The sequence below is a fragment of the Ptychodera flava genome, chromosome 21, assembly GCF_041260155.1.
Source record: "Ptychodera flava strain L36383 chromosome 21, AS_Pfla_20210202, whole genome shotgun sequence".
Lineage (NCBI taxonomy): Eukaryota > Metazoa > Hemichordata > Enteropneusta > Ptychoderidae > Ptychodera > Ptychodera flava.
The window spans coordinates 25,381,230-25,400,755 of NC_091948.1; the positions used below are offsets into that span (position 1 = coordinate 25,381,230).

A 19,526-nucleotide genomic window follows, 5' to 3' on the forward strand; every position below is an offset into this window, starting at 1 on the left:
AGACTCCGGACGAAAAACCTGAAGTCACAAATCTGTAAGTATCTGTATCCAACGATAGATTGGTGTCCATGTACGGGCTCCGTACGCTAAAATTTTTGAGGTTTTCATTTGCGTTTGTAAAATAGCCTCAAGTCCCTTGCTTTATTGATTTCCCTAAATCGTGTCATAATGCCCGTTATTTAACCTTACAACATGGCCACGCCTGTATATCTGTCAGTGTGTGTGTGTATGTGAGTGTGCGTGAGAGAGAGAGAGAGAGAGAGAGAGAGAGAGAGAGAGAGAGAGAGAGAGAGAGAGAGAGAGAGAGAGAGAGAGAGAGAGAGAGAGTAGTCTCCAATGTTGTTGTTGTGTGTCTGCGGATGCTGGTGCTTACAAATGAATATGATAGTGATAATTTGATAGCAATAACATTAATTACATAACGTACGCAGTGCATTTTGTTGACAAGACTGATACTTTGACTGTCAATAGCCACAAGGGAAAAGAATTAGAAAAACTGTAATGTTTCATTGAACAAACATCAAGTTCAAGATCAGAGATACCACATCCTGAAACAAAATGGCATCATTTCCACATGTCTGTAGTATCAAGCCGTCTCATCACTGCATAAAACGATTTAGCTGTGTATGTTGCGATCACAATTTGCCATCCGATCCATCACAATAGATCTTCACATTAAAGCGCTCGAATTAGCACAGCGATTGGAGGGAAAGAGCATGTATTTCATGATTTTTGGTCAAGGAAAAAAAGTACATTTCTTAACCGTCTTCCTCAAGTTTATCGGAAATAACGTCTTGTGCATGATATGCGATTTCATTGTTGACGACCGATGAATGTCATTGTTGACAAATGAATTGCAGTCTAGATGATTATTGTTTGTACATTCAAACACTCTGCCTTTCTGTCACAAATGTATGTCATCGTGGTTCTGGAAAAGGATGTTTCATTCAATCGGTAGAATTCACATAATGCCATTATTAATCTTAGAAAATTGCAAGATATATTAACATCCATAAATAACAAAGAGAAAAGTCATCGGCCTTTAAAAGCCAAGCAACAATTGCTATCTGAATTACGCTCTTATCACTAGAATCGCAGTGGTAAATTTCATTCCAATATTGCCTCGGATCACAAATACTAATTTGAAGTGTTTGAGAACAACGAAAGAGCGTCCTTATTAATTATTTTCGGTTCTAATGCTTGTGTCTACAGTGGATGTGTAGTGGTTTCCGACATCTCATATTTGCTGATTCGCTTATTACCCGCGGTGAGTGAGCTCTATTTTTGTTTCACGTTTTGAGCGAAACACCGACAGTGATCGATTTCATATCATTCTACGGTATTTGTATGTCATTTTGATTAACACATCTGAAATAGAACTACAACACTTGTATTATGTACATAGTGGACTGTGTACGATAAAGGCCAACGCAGAAGAGGACCTTCGGCATGTAATGATAGTTCATAATTTAACACGATTGGAACTAATTTGGGATAATTGGATCTTTATATTTTTCAAATTTTTCAAAAGTGTTAGATGCCGTATAGCTGAATGTTGCAATATTGCAAATTACTCATAAAAACAAGTGTATAACGTACGTAAAAAGAAAAGCAGATGAGATTACATTTGTAGAAGAAATCGACATTACTTCACTATCCAATTATCCAAAATTAGTTCCAATCGTGTTATTTAGACATTGACCTAAATTTCGTCTTTTACATGTGTAGTTCATAATAAGGGGACACTACATGCGCAGACATTCGGAATCTTCAAACTCCATTGGAACTGACTCGCTAAAGAAACATAATTCTGGGTCGACGTCTGAATATAATACTGCGTATTATTAATCTGCGTATAAATTTCGTTAACATGGACAGATGGAATAAAAATGCAATCTACATTAAGTAAGCTTCTATGTACTCGTTTAAATCATGAACGTTCATAAATTTCATGGAATTGCTCGCGGGCGAACGAGTATTTGAGATCATATGACTCGATGGCGAAGTTTGTATACAGTACTGAACAATTTGACACAACAAAGGACTTTTCTTTCCTTCGAACACATTTACGATGGGTCTCTTCATATTCGATTTTTGTAATTAAGTCAGACTTTTTTGTTTCAATCTAAAGATTATCACCATGGCAACATTTTCCTTCTTGAGGAAGAGAAAGAGGCTGGCTCAGCAATGTTGTCACGGCAGACCAGCAATTCCCGAGTGAGTATCCATAATTAACAACCCACCGAGTATTTATACGAAACAATATCGATCGCCAGTTGTCTTATTTGAAGCAATTAATTTCACTCACACGTTCATACTCAGTATTTTCTTGTTCTTATTTATCATATATATTCGATGTAACAAAAAAAACGATATCCAATACATTTGGGTTTTTTCACGTCCCCTAAAAATTCATCGAATGAAACAAACATCATTAAATGTGATACAAGAGATAACCACTCTTTAAAATGCGTTGATGATTTGTTGTTCTTCTTTGCTATATAGTATTCATAAATTGGTAAACTCTCTCAGTCGAAGACAGAACATCTCTGAATGCTGGCTTTATGCCACGTAATTTATAAAGTAAATATGTCTTCTTACCAAGAAGCAAATAAAATTAACTAAATACTGATTGTCCTGGATTGTGGTTGCTATAACGCAAACTTAGAATCTCGTGGTGAAGCAAACTCATTTCTTCTCGTTTTGATGTGTACTTATAATATCTTCGTTTTCTGTAGTTCTGTCAATATGTTGGACGAACAACGAGATCGCATTGGTTTCCTGTTTGCTTTCGGTGTCACCGCTTTCGATGTCCTAAATATATTCAGGGGACAGAAATATGCGGACTTCGGTAAAACCGACCCGTGGGTGTCAGGTGAGAAACATGCTATCTGATGGCCTGCTGTAACATCTGCACAAGATAAGATAAGAGACCTATTTAGGTACTTCATCGAGTGAACGACAACGGAGGATGCGCAAAGAATGCAATTATAGTAAAAGATCCAATCCAGTTAAAAGAATGACAGCAATAGAATAAAGTGTATCATTTACAACAATCTACAGATCTCTCTCTGTGTCACTATCTCTGACTGTCTGTCTGTCTGTCTGTCTGTCTGTTTGTCTAACACACATATACACCTCCCTCCCCCACTCTCTTTCCCTTCCTCCCCCTCTCTGTCTCTCCTCTCTCTCTCTCTCTCTCTCTCTCTCTCTCTCTCTCTCTCTCTCTCTCTCTCTCTCTCTCTCTCTCTCTCTCTCTCTCTCTCTCTCTCCTCCGCCATAGATGCGTATATAATATCCAGATAGCATGTGTATACACATATTATTATATATGATTTTGAAGGCGTAATGCAATTCCAACTGCTTCGACATAGGTAACAATGTCAATATTTGTAGTGATAGTTTTCGCACCTTTCCAAAACAACACGTTTTTATTTCTGGACTTTCAGTTTGGGTTACGGCTTTGAATGTCATCATTATTGTCACGATGTACCTGCCGATGTTCACGTCCATCAGCTATGCCAATGAACTGGTGGGCTCTATTTCGGCTTTGACTTACTGCACTATTGTGATGGCGCTGTCGTCATTTGTAGTTTGCGATGGGAGACCAAAATGGTGGGAGGCCTCTGTGAGTTTCCGCATTTCTTGTCTTTATCATCAGTCAATAGATTGTATCCAAGTAAATTTGGAACATTAATAGATCCATTATTTTCTGGTAAACTTGTCGAATGTGCCTTGTATGTATGTATGTATGTATGTATGTATGTATGTATGTATGTATGTATGTATGTATGTATGTATGTATGTATGTATGTATGTATGTATGTATGTATGTATGTATGTATGTATGTATGTATGTATGTATGTATGTATGTATGTGTGTATGTGTGTATGTGTGTATGTATGTATGTATGTATGTATGTATGTATGTATGTATGTATGTATGTATGTATGTATGTATGTATGTATGTATGTATGCATGCATGTATGCATGCTTGCATGTATGTATGTATGTATGTATGTATGTATGTATGTATGTATGTATGTATGTATGTATGTATGTATGTATGTATGTATGTATGTATGTATGTATGTATGTATGTATGTATGTATGTATGTATGTATGTATGTATGTATGTATGTATGTATGTATGTATGTATGTATGTATGTATGTATGTATGTATGTGCAGCCAAATTGTTCATGCTGAAGAATTAAACAGTCTTCTCTTTCTTTCCTCTGCTTGCAGGGATCTAAAAGTGATGTGTTGGTTTTCGTATTTTCGGTTTGCTACTTAATCCGCCATATCGTCGTAATCGTTCAACACATCTGTGGAAGACGTAAAAGGGTAAGAAACTATGAAGGAAACACGAAATGAAAGACAAATCCCGCCCCCTCTAAAACAGCTAGGAATATCTCCTAGGATATCAAAGACTACTTCCTTTGATTTATTACCACCGTTCCTCTGGTTGAAGGCACTGTTAAAATAACAGGCAGGATTGAAGTTCGACCATATGCATTTGTAAGAGTCATGTTCACCCGGGCCAACAAAAGATAAGTGCGTCACCAAAACTGTCTAGTTTTACATCGTTCCATGAGTAAAAAAACAAAGCTTAGATGAACTGACCTATGGACGCCACAAGTATCTATGGGGCGCTTAGGTGCAAAACGGAACTTAAGAAAACAGGCGACTGTGCATATAGACGTCACGTGTGTACGTATGCCTGAGAAGAATGAAGCCAGGAAACCAAATGGATATAAGGACTATGCCATGTCATCTTCTGCGTTCGATTTTGCTGTGAATTTTAGTAAGTTCATCTATCATGCAACCGTCGATCGTTCCCTATCATTCTCAAAATTCATACCTGATACTTAATCTGCTTAAAAAACGATCGTTTCGTGTGATTGTCGGCCGAGTTCGACAGACACATCGCCAAAACATAAGTGTAAGCAACATTCCCGTCACCTCTTGGCATAGGGGGCTGCCTACATGTCCGTCCCTAGGGGTGGGTAGGCGTTTTGCTGTATTGCTAATAAAGGTTTATTCTACCGACCTTTGGTGTTTTGATCTTAACTTAGTACTGCTCTTCAAACGTTTTATCACCATACTGCATCTATTATCCGAACAGTTTGATCGCCTAAAGCAAGGGTAAATTACTAATCTGTTGACGCTGTCACTAGATTATCCCCGGATTAACTTTGACAAAGTCAACAATGAACGCGCCAGCAAGGTATATATATCTTCTGTTATACCTTGCTGGTGCGTTCGTTGTTGACTTTGTCAAAGTTATTCCGGTGATAATCTGGTAACGGCGTCCACAGATTAGTAATTTACCCTTGCTTGCTTTGGTGCATTAGGCAATCAAACGCATCAGATAACGACGCAACAAAGTGACAAAACTTCGCGTAAGATTGTCAAAGGACAAATAAATGACACAGCGAAGGAGAAAAAGAAATTGTTACATAACCAGTGCTAACATAAGACCAAGACACCAAAGGTTGACAGTATTCTTTATTGGCAATACATATCATAGTCAAACGTATTAAAATAAAATAAACCATAGCAAGAAGAACCCTGTGTTGAGCCCAAGACACCCCTACGCCCGCCCCTCCCCCTGGGGACGGACATTTTGTGCAGCCCCCCTATGCTCTTGGGCAACTCTATTGACTTTGGTGCCGCCTACCCATGTTTGGTAATTGGAATGTTGCTCACGCTTATGTTTTGGCGATGTGCCTCCCGAACTCGGCCGAAAATCACACGAAATGAGCATTTTTAAGCAGATTTAAGTATCAGGTATGAATTTTTAAATGAAAGGGAACGATCGACGGTTACGCGATGAATGAACTTGTTAATTTTCACAATAAAATCGAACGATGGCATGGCATAGTTCCTATAGCCATTTGGTTTCCCTCCTATATTCTTCTCAAGTGTATGAACACACGTGGATGGTGCACGTAGGCGTGGAGCGGAATTTTAGAAAACTGGCGACTGTGGTGTTAACTTAGCGATTCAGTTGCATGTTTCGGGCTTACGAAACCCGGAACTTTCGTGTAATTTTCACATAATTAATCTTCTTTTCGTCACAACTACTCTAAGCTAAAACCAACCTGCCTGGAATTGGTTGATTTCCGTTGGTGTAATTATTACGAAGTTGAGAGAAATGTTTGTGTCCATGCATTGGGTAATAGTTGTACGTATCGCTGGTGCTGGCTCAAACTCAAAATATTCAGACTTCAAATTTGTTTGGTGAATATCAAGTGGGTCAGTCCAACCACAGTAGATGATGGATACATGAGGTGTGAAAAATAGTTGACAAGACCCATCTGCTTCTATAGAATAGATGTTTATTCTTCAAATCATTCTTCAAATTTGCTTGTTACAATGCCGTGACAATTGACCAACTTATTCGTCTACAATTAGCGGAAAACGTAGAGATGATAAGAAGAATATTTCACATCGCTAATACCACGCGTAGAGGAGGAGCCTGGCGTTCCCAACGCCATCCAATGTCTGGTGATCACGTGACAAACGCTTCACGCTTTCTGATCACACGTAATGACGTGTACCTATCTATTGCAATGGGTCGCTGGTGTCGCAGCATGTAATTGGGATTTTCACTTAGACGGTAAATATATATAAAACATCAAGAAAAGAACGATCCATTTAATTTCCATGAAACCCTCTAGTGCTATGTCAACTCATAATTCATAGATATTGTCAACAAAGAACAAACAACTTATTAATAATTCATAATTAATTGGCAAAGTAATTTATTAACATGTTGACTTGGTCGTTTTCGCTTATTCGTAAGGAAGGTGATCCACAGGGATTCAGTATGTACGTCGATGTAATGTGCATATTACAAAGTGCCATGGAATTGTTTTCTTTTACAGAAGAACTGGAACTCTAGCATTTTTGATGAGTTACATCACGTAGTTTATGTCAGAGCTTTGTTTCGTAAGAAGAAGGAAGATGCCATCGGTGACTCCAGGTGGTGTATAATCAATTGTGCAATCTCAAAACAAATATGAGTTACAGGTTTGATGGGGGCTTACAGTCATACATCTTTACATGTTCGTACAGCTCAAATAGCTGTCATTTTTTTTGTACATTACACGATCAGTTTTTCTTTCGAAAAATGCAGTTTCTTATTCAACTCTAAAAAATGATGACGAAATGCCCAGTGTTCGAACTGCACGTATGCAACGTCCGACGTTATTGTTCAAAACTGAATGTTATTGCGGTTCAGAATTAATTTTGTCAAAAATAACATTGCATTCATGACACAATGGGTAGTGTTGAAGAAGCTTTCTTAATGGCCTTGCCAACACAGTCCATTGTTGGCGATGTCGTTATAAATATCAATCATACTTTTTGCAGACGAATAAAGGCTCACACTTGCTCTAAAGAACAAAACAAATGAAAAAATATCAATAGCCACAGCTTACATCATTTAACCTTGTCTAAAAATTTACGCTGCTATCCCATGATGAATATTGGTCCGAGGGGAGAAAATTGGGAAACTCTCGTGATGAATAATGGTTGTGTCCATTTCGGTCGAATTTGCTGGAAGATATGTTCATTTCACGCGGGGTTTTACACATTTGCTGATTATCGTTCGTAAATTGCTTCAGTTTGTCGACAGAATATTGCATACCTCTTTCTTGTAAACTGTGCCGCTCTTTGTTCTGATCGTATGTATATGGCCCGCGGGTTAGATATTTTATAGTACTTTAAAAAAATCTCCTCTTGATATTTGTTCAGGGTAAGCAAAGTTGCTGCTGTCGAAAATGTAATCTCAGAAATGCTTGTCATTTCACAGCAATTACCATCGATGTATTTTGACTTGTAAACACTGAACAAAACATTCTCAGACGTTTTGCCTTGAAACAATTCCTATCGGATATCCGTAATTTTAAGAAAAAGTAGAAATTCCTGGTTTACTTATACACCATCAAGAATAAATGTAAAGATAGTATGTGACTGGGTACTTTTGTCATAACGTACCGATTACTTCCTCAACCTATCTTTGTATGAACACAGCAAACTCGAAGATACGTGTCTGAAACGGCTGTTGAACGCGATCAAGTACCGACCAGTGCCAGGTTTTAGATACTCCATACGTATTCTAGCCACAGTTATCATCGCTGCCACTGTGCTGTATATGGTAATTATGATTAAGTAAATAATATTTGTCACTTCATGGTGGAGGGACTGTGACCGGAGGTGATACAAGCATTTGCAGGCAAAAGATTTGGTTGGTCGACCATTTACCATTATCTTATCACTGCTATGTAGATTTGCTTCTCGTACTTTTGAGTATATTTGAGAAAGTCAATACACACACACAACACAACACAACACAACACAACACAACACAACACACACACAACACAACACACACACAACACAACACACACACATATAGAAGCTTATAGGCCTATATATACTAGTATATTATATAAATGTACTGATATATATATATATATATATATATATATATATATATATATATATATATATATATATTGTTTACATTACTAAAAACGTTTAACAATCCTGAGAATCTACCTTTTTTACGTCGTGACAGGTGTGTGTGATAGAACTCTCTTACTTTGAAAATGTGAGAACTTGGCGGCAGACAATCGAGGAAAAAGTCTTGAATTGTTTAGTAGATACAGATGAATATTCCGCAATTGCATTAATATGGTACGATATCGTCACCTACTTAGAAGGTAGGTGAGCAGAATGTTGTAATTATGCGATAACATTAAAATTTGTTGGATTTAGAATGCTGCAGAATTTTAGCTACAGTCTTATCATAACCACAGTTCAGGGAAAACAGTACAAGATCAGACAGATGGGCTTTTATGTATTGACGAATAAATATGCAGGCACGCAGCCATTTTGACCCACGCATGGGTCATAGATGACAGAACATCGGAAAATCCTTTACGCAGACATTATGCAGACGAATTTGCAAGTTTTTTTTGTGAAGTTTACCCATATTCCAAGCTTGACTTCTGAACGTATAAACGACTTTTAAGCAAAGATTCAATGAATGGAAAGCCACTGTTAACGTGTAATGCGTTGCGGAATCACTTTCTATATTGCGTTGCGGGCTATAGGTCACGTCACACGCTCAACTGTACATGTCTTCTGGACTTTTGTGCGTAAGATATTGACATTGTTTCTCATAGATAAGTATCAAAAGGTATAACTATGGAATCACAATAATCAATGAGACATTAACTGTAATAAATATGAAATCCTTTTATAAAAAAATAGCCTTGACTGGGTGCCTATCAACCTGCCTCCACTCTTCCACACGGCTTTTATCAGCCGCCAAGAACAGTCTCCTCCATTTAATTAGTTCAGATGCTGATACCAATGCAAATGAGTATCACTCTAACAAAACAAAACTATTCAATAATAATTAATCGCCTCTGATTTCACGAACATAAACTAACATTTCCCTCATCAGTGATTTTAATGACGTCATGCGGCGTGTCAGCCTTCATCGCCGTGGTCTTTCTGATCCAAACGATGACAACGTACAGGTGAGCGATAACTAACTACTGAACATATTAAGGAGGGTATTTTGTATTTTGTTGCAGGCTTTTCAATGGTCAGTTACGTAATCAAATAGAAATATGAAATAGAAAATTACGCTGAGTTTATTATGTTAAATAATAATCCTAGATCCCTAACTATAACAAGATTGCCTACGTTTTAAGCGTCTTTACAAATAGAGCAATATATTTATAATATGTTGCTCTCCAATATTAGAAAAAAGACAGAAACGGCTAGAAAATAGAAAAACACAGAACTAGCCTGTTCTACTAAGACTACAGCTTACTTGTATGGATGTAAAGTAAAAAAACTACAAATGACCCAATTACTACCATTTTCAGTAATAGAGCGCGAAGCCACTGCAGTGAACTGCAATAAAACTGCTTACACTAATTAGTTTCAGCTGTAGCCAGCTGGCAAAGTCGACAACATTGTATGTCCCATGGAGACACTTTGTCTGGGGAAGTTGAAATAAAAAAGATTTGTACATGGACCAGTGCATGGTAATGTTACATTGTATCTTAATCTTGAACACAGGGTGCCAATCGTAAACTCTCATTTACAACCCGAGCCTCAGACAGAGCTAGTTTTGCCTTTGTACAAGCATACTTTTTGTCTGTATCAAGTAGCCTTGTTCAACACAAAAGTGGCCACGGCTACAGCTGAAACTAATTAGTGTAAGCAGTTTTATTGCAGTTCACTGCAGCGGCTTCGCGCTCTATTACTGAAAATGGTAGTAGAAGAAACACAACTTCTTTCTTCATCTAATATTTTCCTTCGATGCGAACCACCGCTCTTCTTTTCAAACTTGTTCTTTTGTTCTTTACCAGCATTTTTTTATCCGACACTCCGACATGTCTCAGTGATTGGCTAAGTGATTTACCCATTTTTTTCTAATTCAGGAATCATATGCTGAGATTATATCGCGGGGACAAGACCTTCCTCCCAAAGTCCGACGGAACGCCGAGTAGTGCAATGGTAAGATTTATAAAGTACTTATATGAGCATGTATATTTGTCAACTCCACAACTGAAATCACTTGGTAAATATAGTTTTGGCTACCAAAAATGTATGCAGAGCAATATTTAAACAAATTTCATGAAAACGCGACTTACGCTCAGGTGTTTATCTATGTTGTTCTTGTACGGTGATCAATAGCCTATATTCCTTCAACATTTTAATTACCTTTTACGGTAATTCCCATCTCAAATGAGAATGTTTTAAACTATTGCCTAAACCCTTTGTAACTTTCAAATTCAAGATTAAACTCAAGGGTCCCCTTACAGAGTTTGACATTAAAGATTCACATTACCTAAAATCCATATATATTTGGAATACCGAAATTTTATTCTGTGGAAAAAATATAAAGTTAGATTTTCACAGAAACTAGATGGCGACAATTTTATTCACTCCATGGGCTCCAAAATGAACCCAAACAGGGAGCGTCAGAAGAAAAAAAGACAAAGATTTTAGTTTCCTAAAATATCCCCGAGGCGCATTCTACGTCAAACATCTTTAAATATTAACTGAAAGACGAAATTTCCTCCTCAGGTTTCTTGTTTCAAGTATGGCGGCTACCAAATCGGCTTTCTTTTATGGGGTAAGTTTTTTGAAACCATTTTCGGATTTACTTCACTAATTTCACTTTCATCGATATGAGAATTTCTTGTCGACTCACCTTCAGTTCACGTTCAGAGGTTCGGCGCTGCATCAATGAAAGGGGGTATGGCCCTGACTTTTAATTATCTGATTTTTCTTCAAGAAAAAAAATTCTTCTCCTTTCAAAAATTTGTTGATACACAAAAAATTAACTTTACAAAAACAACGTTTACCTTATAACTTGTTGTGTGTAATGCGGAATGATAATTATTATTGTTGACAAATACTTTGAGCTCCTGAGTTAAACCCGCTTGTCAACAATAACATCGGGCTTTACACACAGAGGATTGTTAACTGATCACTAGTCATTCCGACATGATTTTGAGAGCAGAAAAAGAAATAGAATTTCACAATCAAAAAAGGAATAATGAAAAATAAATACATCAGAAGTTACAGCTTCTCGAGTTTCAAAGTCGATGAAATACATCACATTCACATGAGACTGGAAACGAAGGACGTTGTGTTTCATCCGTAGGTTGTTTATATTTCCAGGTTTCCTGTGTTTACAGCTGACGATTGCATTGCTGATAGTATTCTTCTTATTTGAACTCGTTTTCGCGAAAAAGTTCAAATGGGAGTCATACTTTCTTCGACAGGTGCCTACCATGACGTAAGTGCGACCGCTCCGTCGATTTTTGTCCTCATGCGGTTTTTTTTTTCTGAACCATTTTCTTTCTCTCTAACATTGTCATTTCTTTACTTGAATTTCCGCGTAACCCGTGTCCAGTGCATCGAATCAGCATTACACTCCACATCAGTACAATGTTTTCTTTCAAAATATCTCTCTCTCTCTCTCTCTCTCTCTCTCTCTCTCTCACATCCTCCTTCTTGCTTTTCCCCAAATCACAAATTGTTTGCAGTACATTACTGTCGGTAATGTTTAATGTTTAATGTTTAATATATTTCTATAGCGCTTTTTCTACAATAAAATATTCAAAGCGCTTTACATCAAGTAAAAACAATAAAAAGTATTGCATTCAATAAAAATACAAAACAAGATTTAAACAAAAATCTCATAAAATGTCCAATAATAATAAAAATTAATCAGTAGTCGGTAGCTCTCACATGTTCGACTTCTGGTCAAAGCAGTGACTCCTGTTGATTTCGGCCAATTTAATTGATTTTTGAAGCTATCATATTTGTCATTTCCACACTTTGGTTTCATATTTTCGTTGTTCTTTGCCCAGAATAAGCAGTCCATTCTATTGGGTTTTTTTCGTTTAATTTATCACAAAAAAGTTTTCTTCACTGTTGTTAAAAATTCGCAGATCAACTGGAATATTTGGCGCCTTAGTTTACATGTTTCAACTGATCGTTTCCAAGTACGTCTACCTTCAAGATGATGGCAATGTAATTGGTGTTGATAACAGGTAAGGACAGCTCATGACCCTTGAACTGCGAGCAGGCCAATCTTGTATTCCATGTTAAATTGATATAAGTATAGGTAATTGTACGGGTTCGAGTGGGTTTACAATTCTAAACCTCACGGCTTTATCTGGCATGTTGTAAACAGCACGAGGCCGAAGGCCGAGTGCGGTTTACAACTTGCCAGCTGAAGCCGTGAGGTTTAGAATTGTAAACACACGAGAACCTGTACAATTACCTACTTATACCACGAAAAAAAATGAAATTTGAAAAATATCATGACTAGTTGAGCGGTGCTATCAGAATGATCAATTTCCATTGCGCCTTAAAACACCTGGCGTCATTAGGGATTGAAATTCTGACACAATAGATAGTTTAATACAGCTTTCTTATTGGCTAACAAACTGACTGCACTGATCCAGGTGCACATCAATTCGCCACGTGGTATGATGCATGTGCATGTCACTGTGCATCGGCCACGCCACCAGTATGGACGCATACTTGTATATCACCGACACAATGTAATCAAGCGAAGTGGAACGGTTTTGCTCGCAGTTTGATAACGCTATACCACTGGATGACTGAGAGGATTTTACCTAACAGCAACCATGAAAGTGAAAGATTTCCTGCTGCCGTGAAGTGCACAATTGATTGAAATACAAGGATCTCGCGTACTTCAATATACACGCAAGTCTACCGGATCAGGCGTGTCAGTGTCGGATGCATGGGACGTACCCGACGCGAGAAACTTAATACAACTCCAGTTAAAGGAAGCGAAATATTCATTTGTGGATGTGTGGAATATCTGGATATCATACCGGCCATTCGGGCAGGTTAGCTTCAATTATTTTCTTACATTATCCCGGCGTGACTGTTATCGTTATTGTTTCTTCCATCGTGTTTTTGAAGGGCCAATTTTATGTGACATGATAATAGTCGCGCCAGCGGCTTACTGACTACGCATGCGCTTATTCATAATATACTATGCGAGTAACCGGAAGTGTACCCTTCTTTCTCAAGATGGGCGCCGCCATGTTTTTTTTTTTTGAGTACTCGTAAATAAACAAATACGAAACAAATTACTATGATATACCTCTTTAATTAGCCAGTAAATGTTATTATACACCTTGTCGCTGATACAAAGTATCGTTGATATAGATAAACGGAGAAAACTGTCGTGCATATGAACGGGGGCATACGCAAAGAATGCTGGGATTGAATTATAGAAGAGCGCCCCCTGTGTCAATAATGAGATTCAAAAATTGCAAGTTTTTAGACGGAACGCTATAGTTTTCAGCTTGCAAGTGGAAGGTGGGCAGTGCGGTTACCATTGCAATGATAATGATTGCATAATACGTCCCTTGTTTAATGCCATAGGCTGTTATCATTGTAAAAATTGCCAATTTTTGTCCAAAATTTTTACACGCTACAGAAAATCTATACCTGCCCTGCTGCAGGGTTTGACATCGTGTAAGTACGTGAACTGCTTTCATCAGAGGGAAACTGGGCATAGTTGTCATATAAACGTTTATGAAGTAACAATTACAGTTTATCATGAATCAATACAAATAACATTGCCAATCTTAACCCCTGGCGCGACACCAAGGGCTGAGCCCTATATAATATTAGTCGCGCCAGCGGCTTACTGACTACGCATGCGCTATTCATAATATACTATGCGAGTAACCGGAAGTGTACCTTTCTTTCATGGGCGCCGCCATGTTTTTTTTTTGAGTACTCGTAAATAAACAAATACGAAACAAATTACTATGATATAACATGCCTTTTATAAAATATACCTCTTTTATTAGTCAGTAAATGTTATTATACACCTTGTCGCTGATACAAAGTATCGTTGATATAGATAAACGGAGAAAACTGTCGTGCATATGAACGGGGGCATACGCAAAGAATGCTGGGATTGAATTATAGAAGAGCGCCCCCTGTGTCAATAATTAGATTCAAAAATTGCAAGTTTTTAGACGGAACGCTATAGTTTTCAGCTTGCAAGTGGAAGGTGGGCAGTGCGGTTACCATTGCAATGATAATTATTGCATAATACGTCCCTTGTTTAACGCCATAGGCTGTTATCATTGTAAAAATTGCCAATTTTTGTCCAAAATTTTTACACGCTACAGAAAATCTATACCTGCCCTGCTGCAGGGTTTGACGTCGTGTAACTGTAAGTACGTGAACTGCTTTCATCAGAGGGAAACTGGGCATAGTTGTCATATAAACGTTTATGAAGTAACAATTACAGTTTATCATGAATCAATACAAATAACATTGCCAATCTTAATAACCCCTGGCGCGACACCAAGGGCTGAGCCCATATAATATTATTTGAAACGTTCGATGCAATGGGTCTATCCCGCCCGCTGAGTGTTGTCCTTTGAACGGAGTTTGAAAGTGTGGGATTCCATTACTTTCCGCTCAAGTGTCATTCCTTTCGACGGCAATATTTTTCAATTATTGATTATTTCATTAAATTCAGGTTGCTGCAGCAACTTCTTTGTATGAATAAGGGCTTCGATTAACAACTATTTAAAGAATGCACTGGTCATCGTCCTGATGAAGAATTTCGCACGTACACTGCGTATCAGCAATTTCCTGCAGGAAACCGTGTTAAACGCTTTACAATCCTCACAACCTGTGACAAAAGTTGATGTAAAAGTTGAAGAGTACCATTCTCTGTGCTGCTCGTCAGATACCACTACGTTTAATAACCTCGTACACAAGTTCATCAGGCCATATTTTCATTCAAAATCAACACGGTGATAAGTTGTCATTGAAATGTAATTTCGCTAGTTCATTAAAAGTTGCCATGTGTACAATCTGCCAGATGTTTGATTTTCTTTTGTATGTAGATAAGTAAACCTTTACGCGTACATTGATATGGAAAGTAGTAAACCTTACGTCTGTATTCATATGATAATGAAGTCTATTCATTAAACTGTAAGGTTTACTAATTTCCATATCAATGAACCGTAATGGTTTACTTATTTGCGTAAGAACAATTGGTGTTGCGATAATAAACGTACGGTGAGAACAGTGTGTCACGTGAGCATGAGTGATATAAATATAATAATAGTGTGTCATCGTTTGTATTAAAAATCGACACGGAGCTAAGTTGCAGTAAATAAAGAGATTTGTTCACGGTGCATTTATAACGGCAATGACTGGATTTCATTCAGTCAAGTATTGTTTCGCCAGAGCTTCATGGTGCCAACGATGCACCACGGGTGAATATGGTCGACACGCCATTTACAGATATATGTAAAGTTTTTAGTGAACGAGTAACTTTACGATCATCTATCTTTTACAAATTTACTGTGACGTCATTTTTGCTTTCTTTCGTGCCTTCTCAATGTGATTGTTTGAACCACAATTACAGTAAACTTAACATTGGACAAGATGCTCTGACAATATCTCCTGTACACTAAACCTCTTAATGAGTTCTTGTGTTTGTCTTCACAGACGTCACTATCACATCTCTGCCTTCTCTTTATTGTATTACAACGTCGTTCTTGGAGTTTTCACCTGCATTTCCAGACTTCTCCGCAGTCTCGTAGTGGGATTAGTATTTCTTGGTAGACTAGATCACAGCGTTTTGCCAAGAAATCACGAAAACCTTGACCCAGGTACATATAATAAACGCCAGATATTTGCGATATGTACACCGGTGTGGGTGGTTGAATGCATATATAACTTCAATCCATCCATCAATCAATACATGTATGCCGTATAGGTGAGGCCTATGTAAACCTTCTCCTTTGACATGTAACTTCTGTTTAGACGTTGACCTTGGAAGTGACACCCCTAACTTGACAGTCACTTTTAAACGGGCATATATACTTTATGCTGGTTTCCAGGGATTACTCTCTTAACTTATTAAGCGATCAAAAATGTCGCCACCAAAACAAATATTATTTATCGAGCTTCAAGACAACGTCAGACCGTAGTATAACGGTACTTCGAAACCATTTATATGGGTGAAAAGGCATAAGGAAGTTAGATCTGTCCACAAATTGCAAGAGGCATGAAATTTAAGTAACAAATATTATACTAGTATATAATTATTACATTATTACATTGTAATTGAAATAACTTAAAGTTTTTTTGTTATATATATATATATATATATATATATATATATATATATATATTATATATATATATATATATATATATATATATATATTTATCTTAGGTCATCGGGCCTACATTGGATTCCTTAAAGTTGAAGAGGCTCACACTCACCCTGTACTGGTCACTTTCTGTCATCTTCTTCAATTCTCACGGGATTTCAAACCTGGGACATCCTTAGATGGTAAAGATGTTTTTAACATACCTTCTTCAATAGACAGATAGGCAAAGATAGATGATAGATACTAGATAGATAGAGAGATAGAGAGACAGATGCATAACACATACATACATACATACATACACACACACATACATACATACATACATACATACATACATACATACATACATACATACATACATACATACATACATAATTCATACATACATACATACATACATACATACATACATACATACATACATACATACATTCATACATACATACATACATACATACATACATACATACATACATACATACATACATACATACATACATACATACATACATACATACATACATACATACATACATACATACATACATACATACATACATACATACATACATACATACATACATACATACATACATACATACATACATACATACATACATACATACATACATACATAAGTTTTTTATGTATGAAGCAAATTAATGTAGGAAAAACGCAATTCTTGATGTGGTACATCTATCTTTCAGTGTGTGTGTGCTTTTGTAATTTTCATCTTGCAAACATTTGTTTTCTATTGAATCATCATCCTTCTTTTAGTTGTTATGATTATTGGCTGCGAATTGTAGCAATTGTAAATAATTAATAAACAAAACATTTGCCCGTATATTTAGTTAGTAAATTCATTAGGATAAAATGAAAAGTTAATGAATCCCTCTTTTAGTTATCGTGTTTGTTGGTTGCGAAATGTGACAATTGTAAATAAGTAATAAACACACATTTCCCCGTATGTTTAGATACTGGACCTCAACTTTCTTTAGGATTAAATGAAAAGTTAGTTTGCTTATTTAAGCCCATGTATACACATACTCCAAAGACTGTTAGCATTCCCACAGGGACTTTCACTGTGTAAATCCCCTTTGGTGGCGCTCTTCTTGAATGTTGGAACGCCGATGTGTTATATTCTAGAAAAAAGATTATTTTCATTGATCATCCACTTTCGGAGAAAGTGTATAATGGGTATATTTAAGAAAACATTTTTTGAATAAATTGGGATACCTTCAATGTATTTTGATGACAAGGTTGAGGAATTTCGGTGTCTTTTTGTTATTTGAATCGGATGTAGAAATACTCTGCCACACTATAGGAGTTTCACAGACAGAAGTAGACATATGTTGGAAGAAATTGGCCCCTCCTTAGACGCCCTCACGACGTCCCTTCCATCTTACACGCTTATGTTGGCGGTTTTCTTCAAAATTAAAGTTGTCGGAAATGTGTTTCAGTGTTGCAATAAATTCATTTCAGGCTCTGCGCCCGTTGGTCTGTTTAAAACGCTGATCGCCATAGAAAATCAAAGATTACTGCTTCGCTTAACTCATTCTGAAAGATTTAACATATGTGATCTTATATTGTCTTCCTTCAGGGTTTTTGAAATACCGATGCAGTCAACCCAATACAGAAGGACATCTCGAGCAAAGATCCGTTGGTTTTTGGCGTACACTTTAATCAGAAACCCCATACTGCAGGTTACGCGTTCACATCTGCTCGCAACCCGTGTGGGAGATACCTACGGTGATGGCAGGGCTTTCTGGAGAAGAGCCACTTTCAGCTAGCTGACCGTAGTCGGTATTCACAATGATTCATTTCATACAGCTATGCAAACAACTTCCTGACAATCAATCGTATGTGACTTTGCCGTACCACCAGAACTTTAGTCTGTCACATTGTGCTTTCATCCCACTGTCGAAACCGTATAGTAAGAGATTGGCAGATGGAAGCGGATAGTGACACAAATGCACAAAACTGGAAGCATTTGATGTGCATTTGATGTGCAAAACTGACTTCTGATATTTACATGCTTGACAATCTTTCACGATAACGCTACAGGTGCACTACTGAAGCAATGAAAGCAGCTTAGAACAATTTGAAGGCAAGGTGTGGTCAAAATGTACGTTCCATGCATAAAATGTATGTATGTGTGTGTATGTATGTATGTATGTATTTATGTGCATATGTATCCTTACACTTTTTATACCTGTATATTGTCTCAGACAACGACGGCTACACAATGAGCATGCAGCTGTGTCAAATCTGCCTTTGGAAACTCGTTGAACGATTGTCTAGTCATAGCAGAGCGGAAAAGTCTAGATATAATTTTACTGCTAATGTTCATATTTCATAATTATATATATATATATATATATATATATATATATATATATATATATATATATATATATATATATATATATGTATAGTCTTTGAAGACAAAGTATGCCTTATGAGCCGTTGCCATTGGCGAGAGCCAAGCCTAGAAAGCGTTAGAATTGTGTCAAAAAAATATTAGGTAGATGAAAGTATATGTTTCATATGTACACATATAGACTGATATATATATATATATATATATATATATATATATATATATATATATATATATATATATATATATATATATATATTTGAAGATGCACACCCCTATATTAAGAATTTTGCTCTAAAAAGGTAATCTACGACCTTGAATTTCTATGAACTCGATATTGTAATATTGTACAGCAGAACTGAGGCACTGTTATGGCTCAGTGTGAGACAATAACTGCA

The 19,526-nt window shown here is 36.9% G+C and overlaps 1 protein-coding gene across 1 annotated transcript; it reads left to right on the plus strand.

The window, feature by feature from the left end:
• Positions 1–2,136: 2,136 nt before the first annotated feature.
• LOC139121832 (stimulated by retinoic acid gene 6 protein-like) lies at positions 2,137–17,031 on the plus strand. The gene is made up of 14 exons (XM_070687045.1): positions 2,137–2,217; positions 2,739–2,875; positions 3,450–3,628; positions 4,249–4,347; positions 6,894–6,991; positions 8,044–8,167; positions 8,591–8,735; positions 9,485–9,560; positions 10,476–10,551; positions 11,125–11,173; positions 11,725–11,842; positions 12,501–12,602; positions 16,075–16,238; positions 16,808–17,031. The coding sequence occupies exons 1-14, from the start codon at positions 2,141–2,143 to the stop codon at positions 16,966–16,968; spliced, it is 1,605 nt and encodes a 534-aa protein (XP_070543146.1). The 5' UTR covers positions 2,137–2,140; the 3' UTR covers positions 16,969–17,031.
• Positions 17,032–19,526: the final 2,495 nt, after the last annotated feature.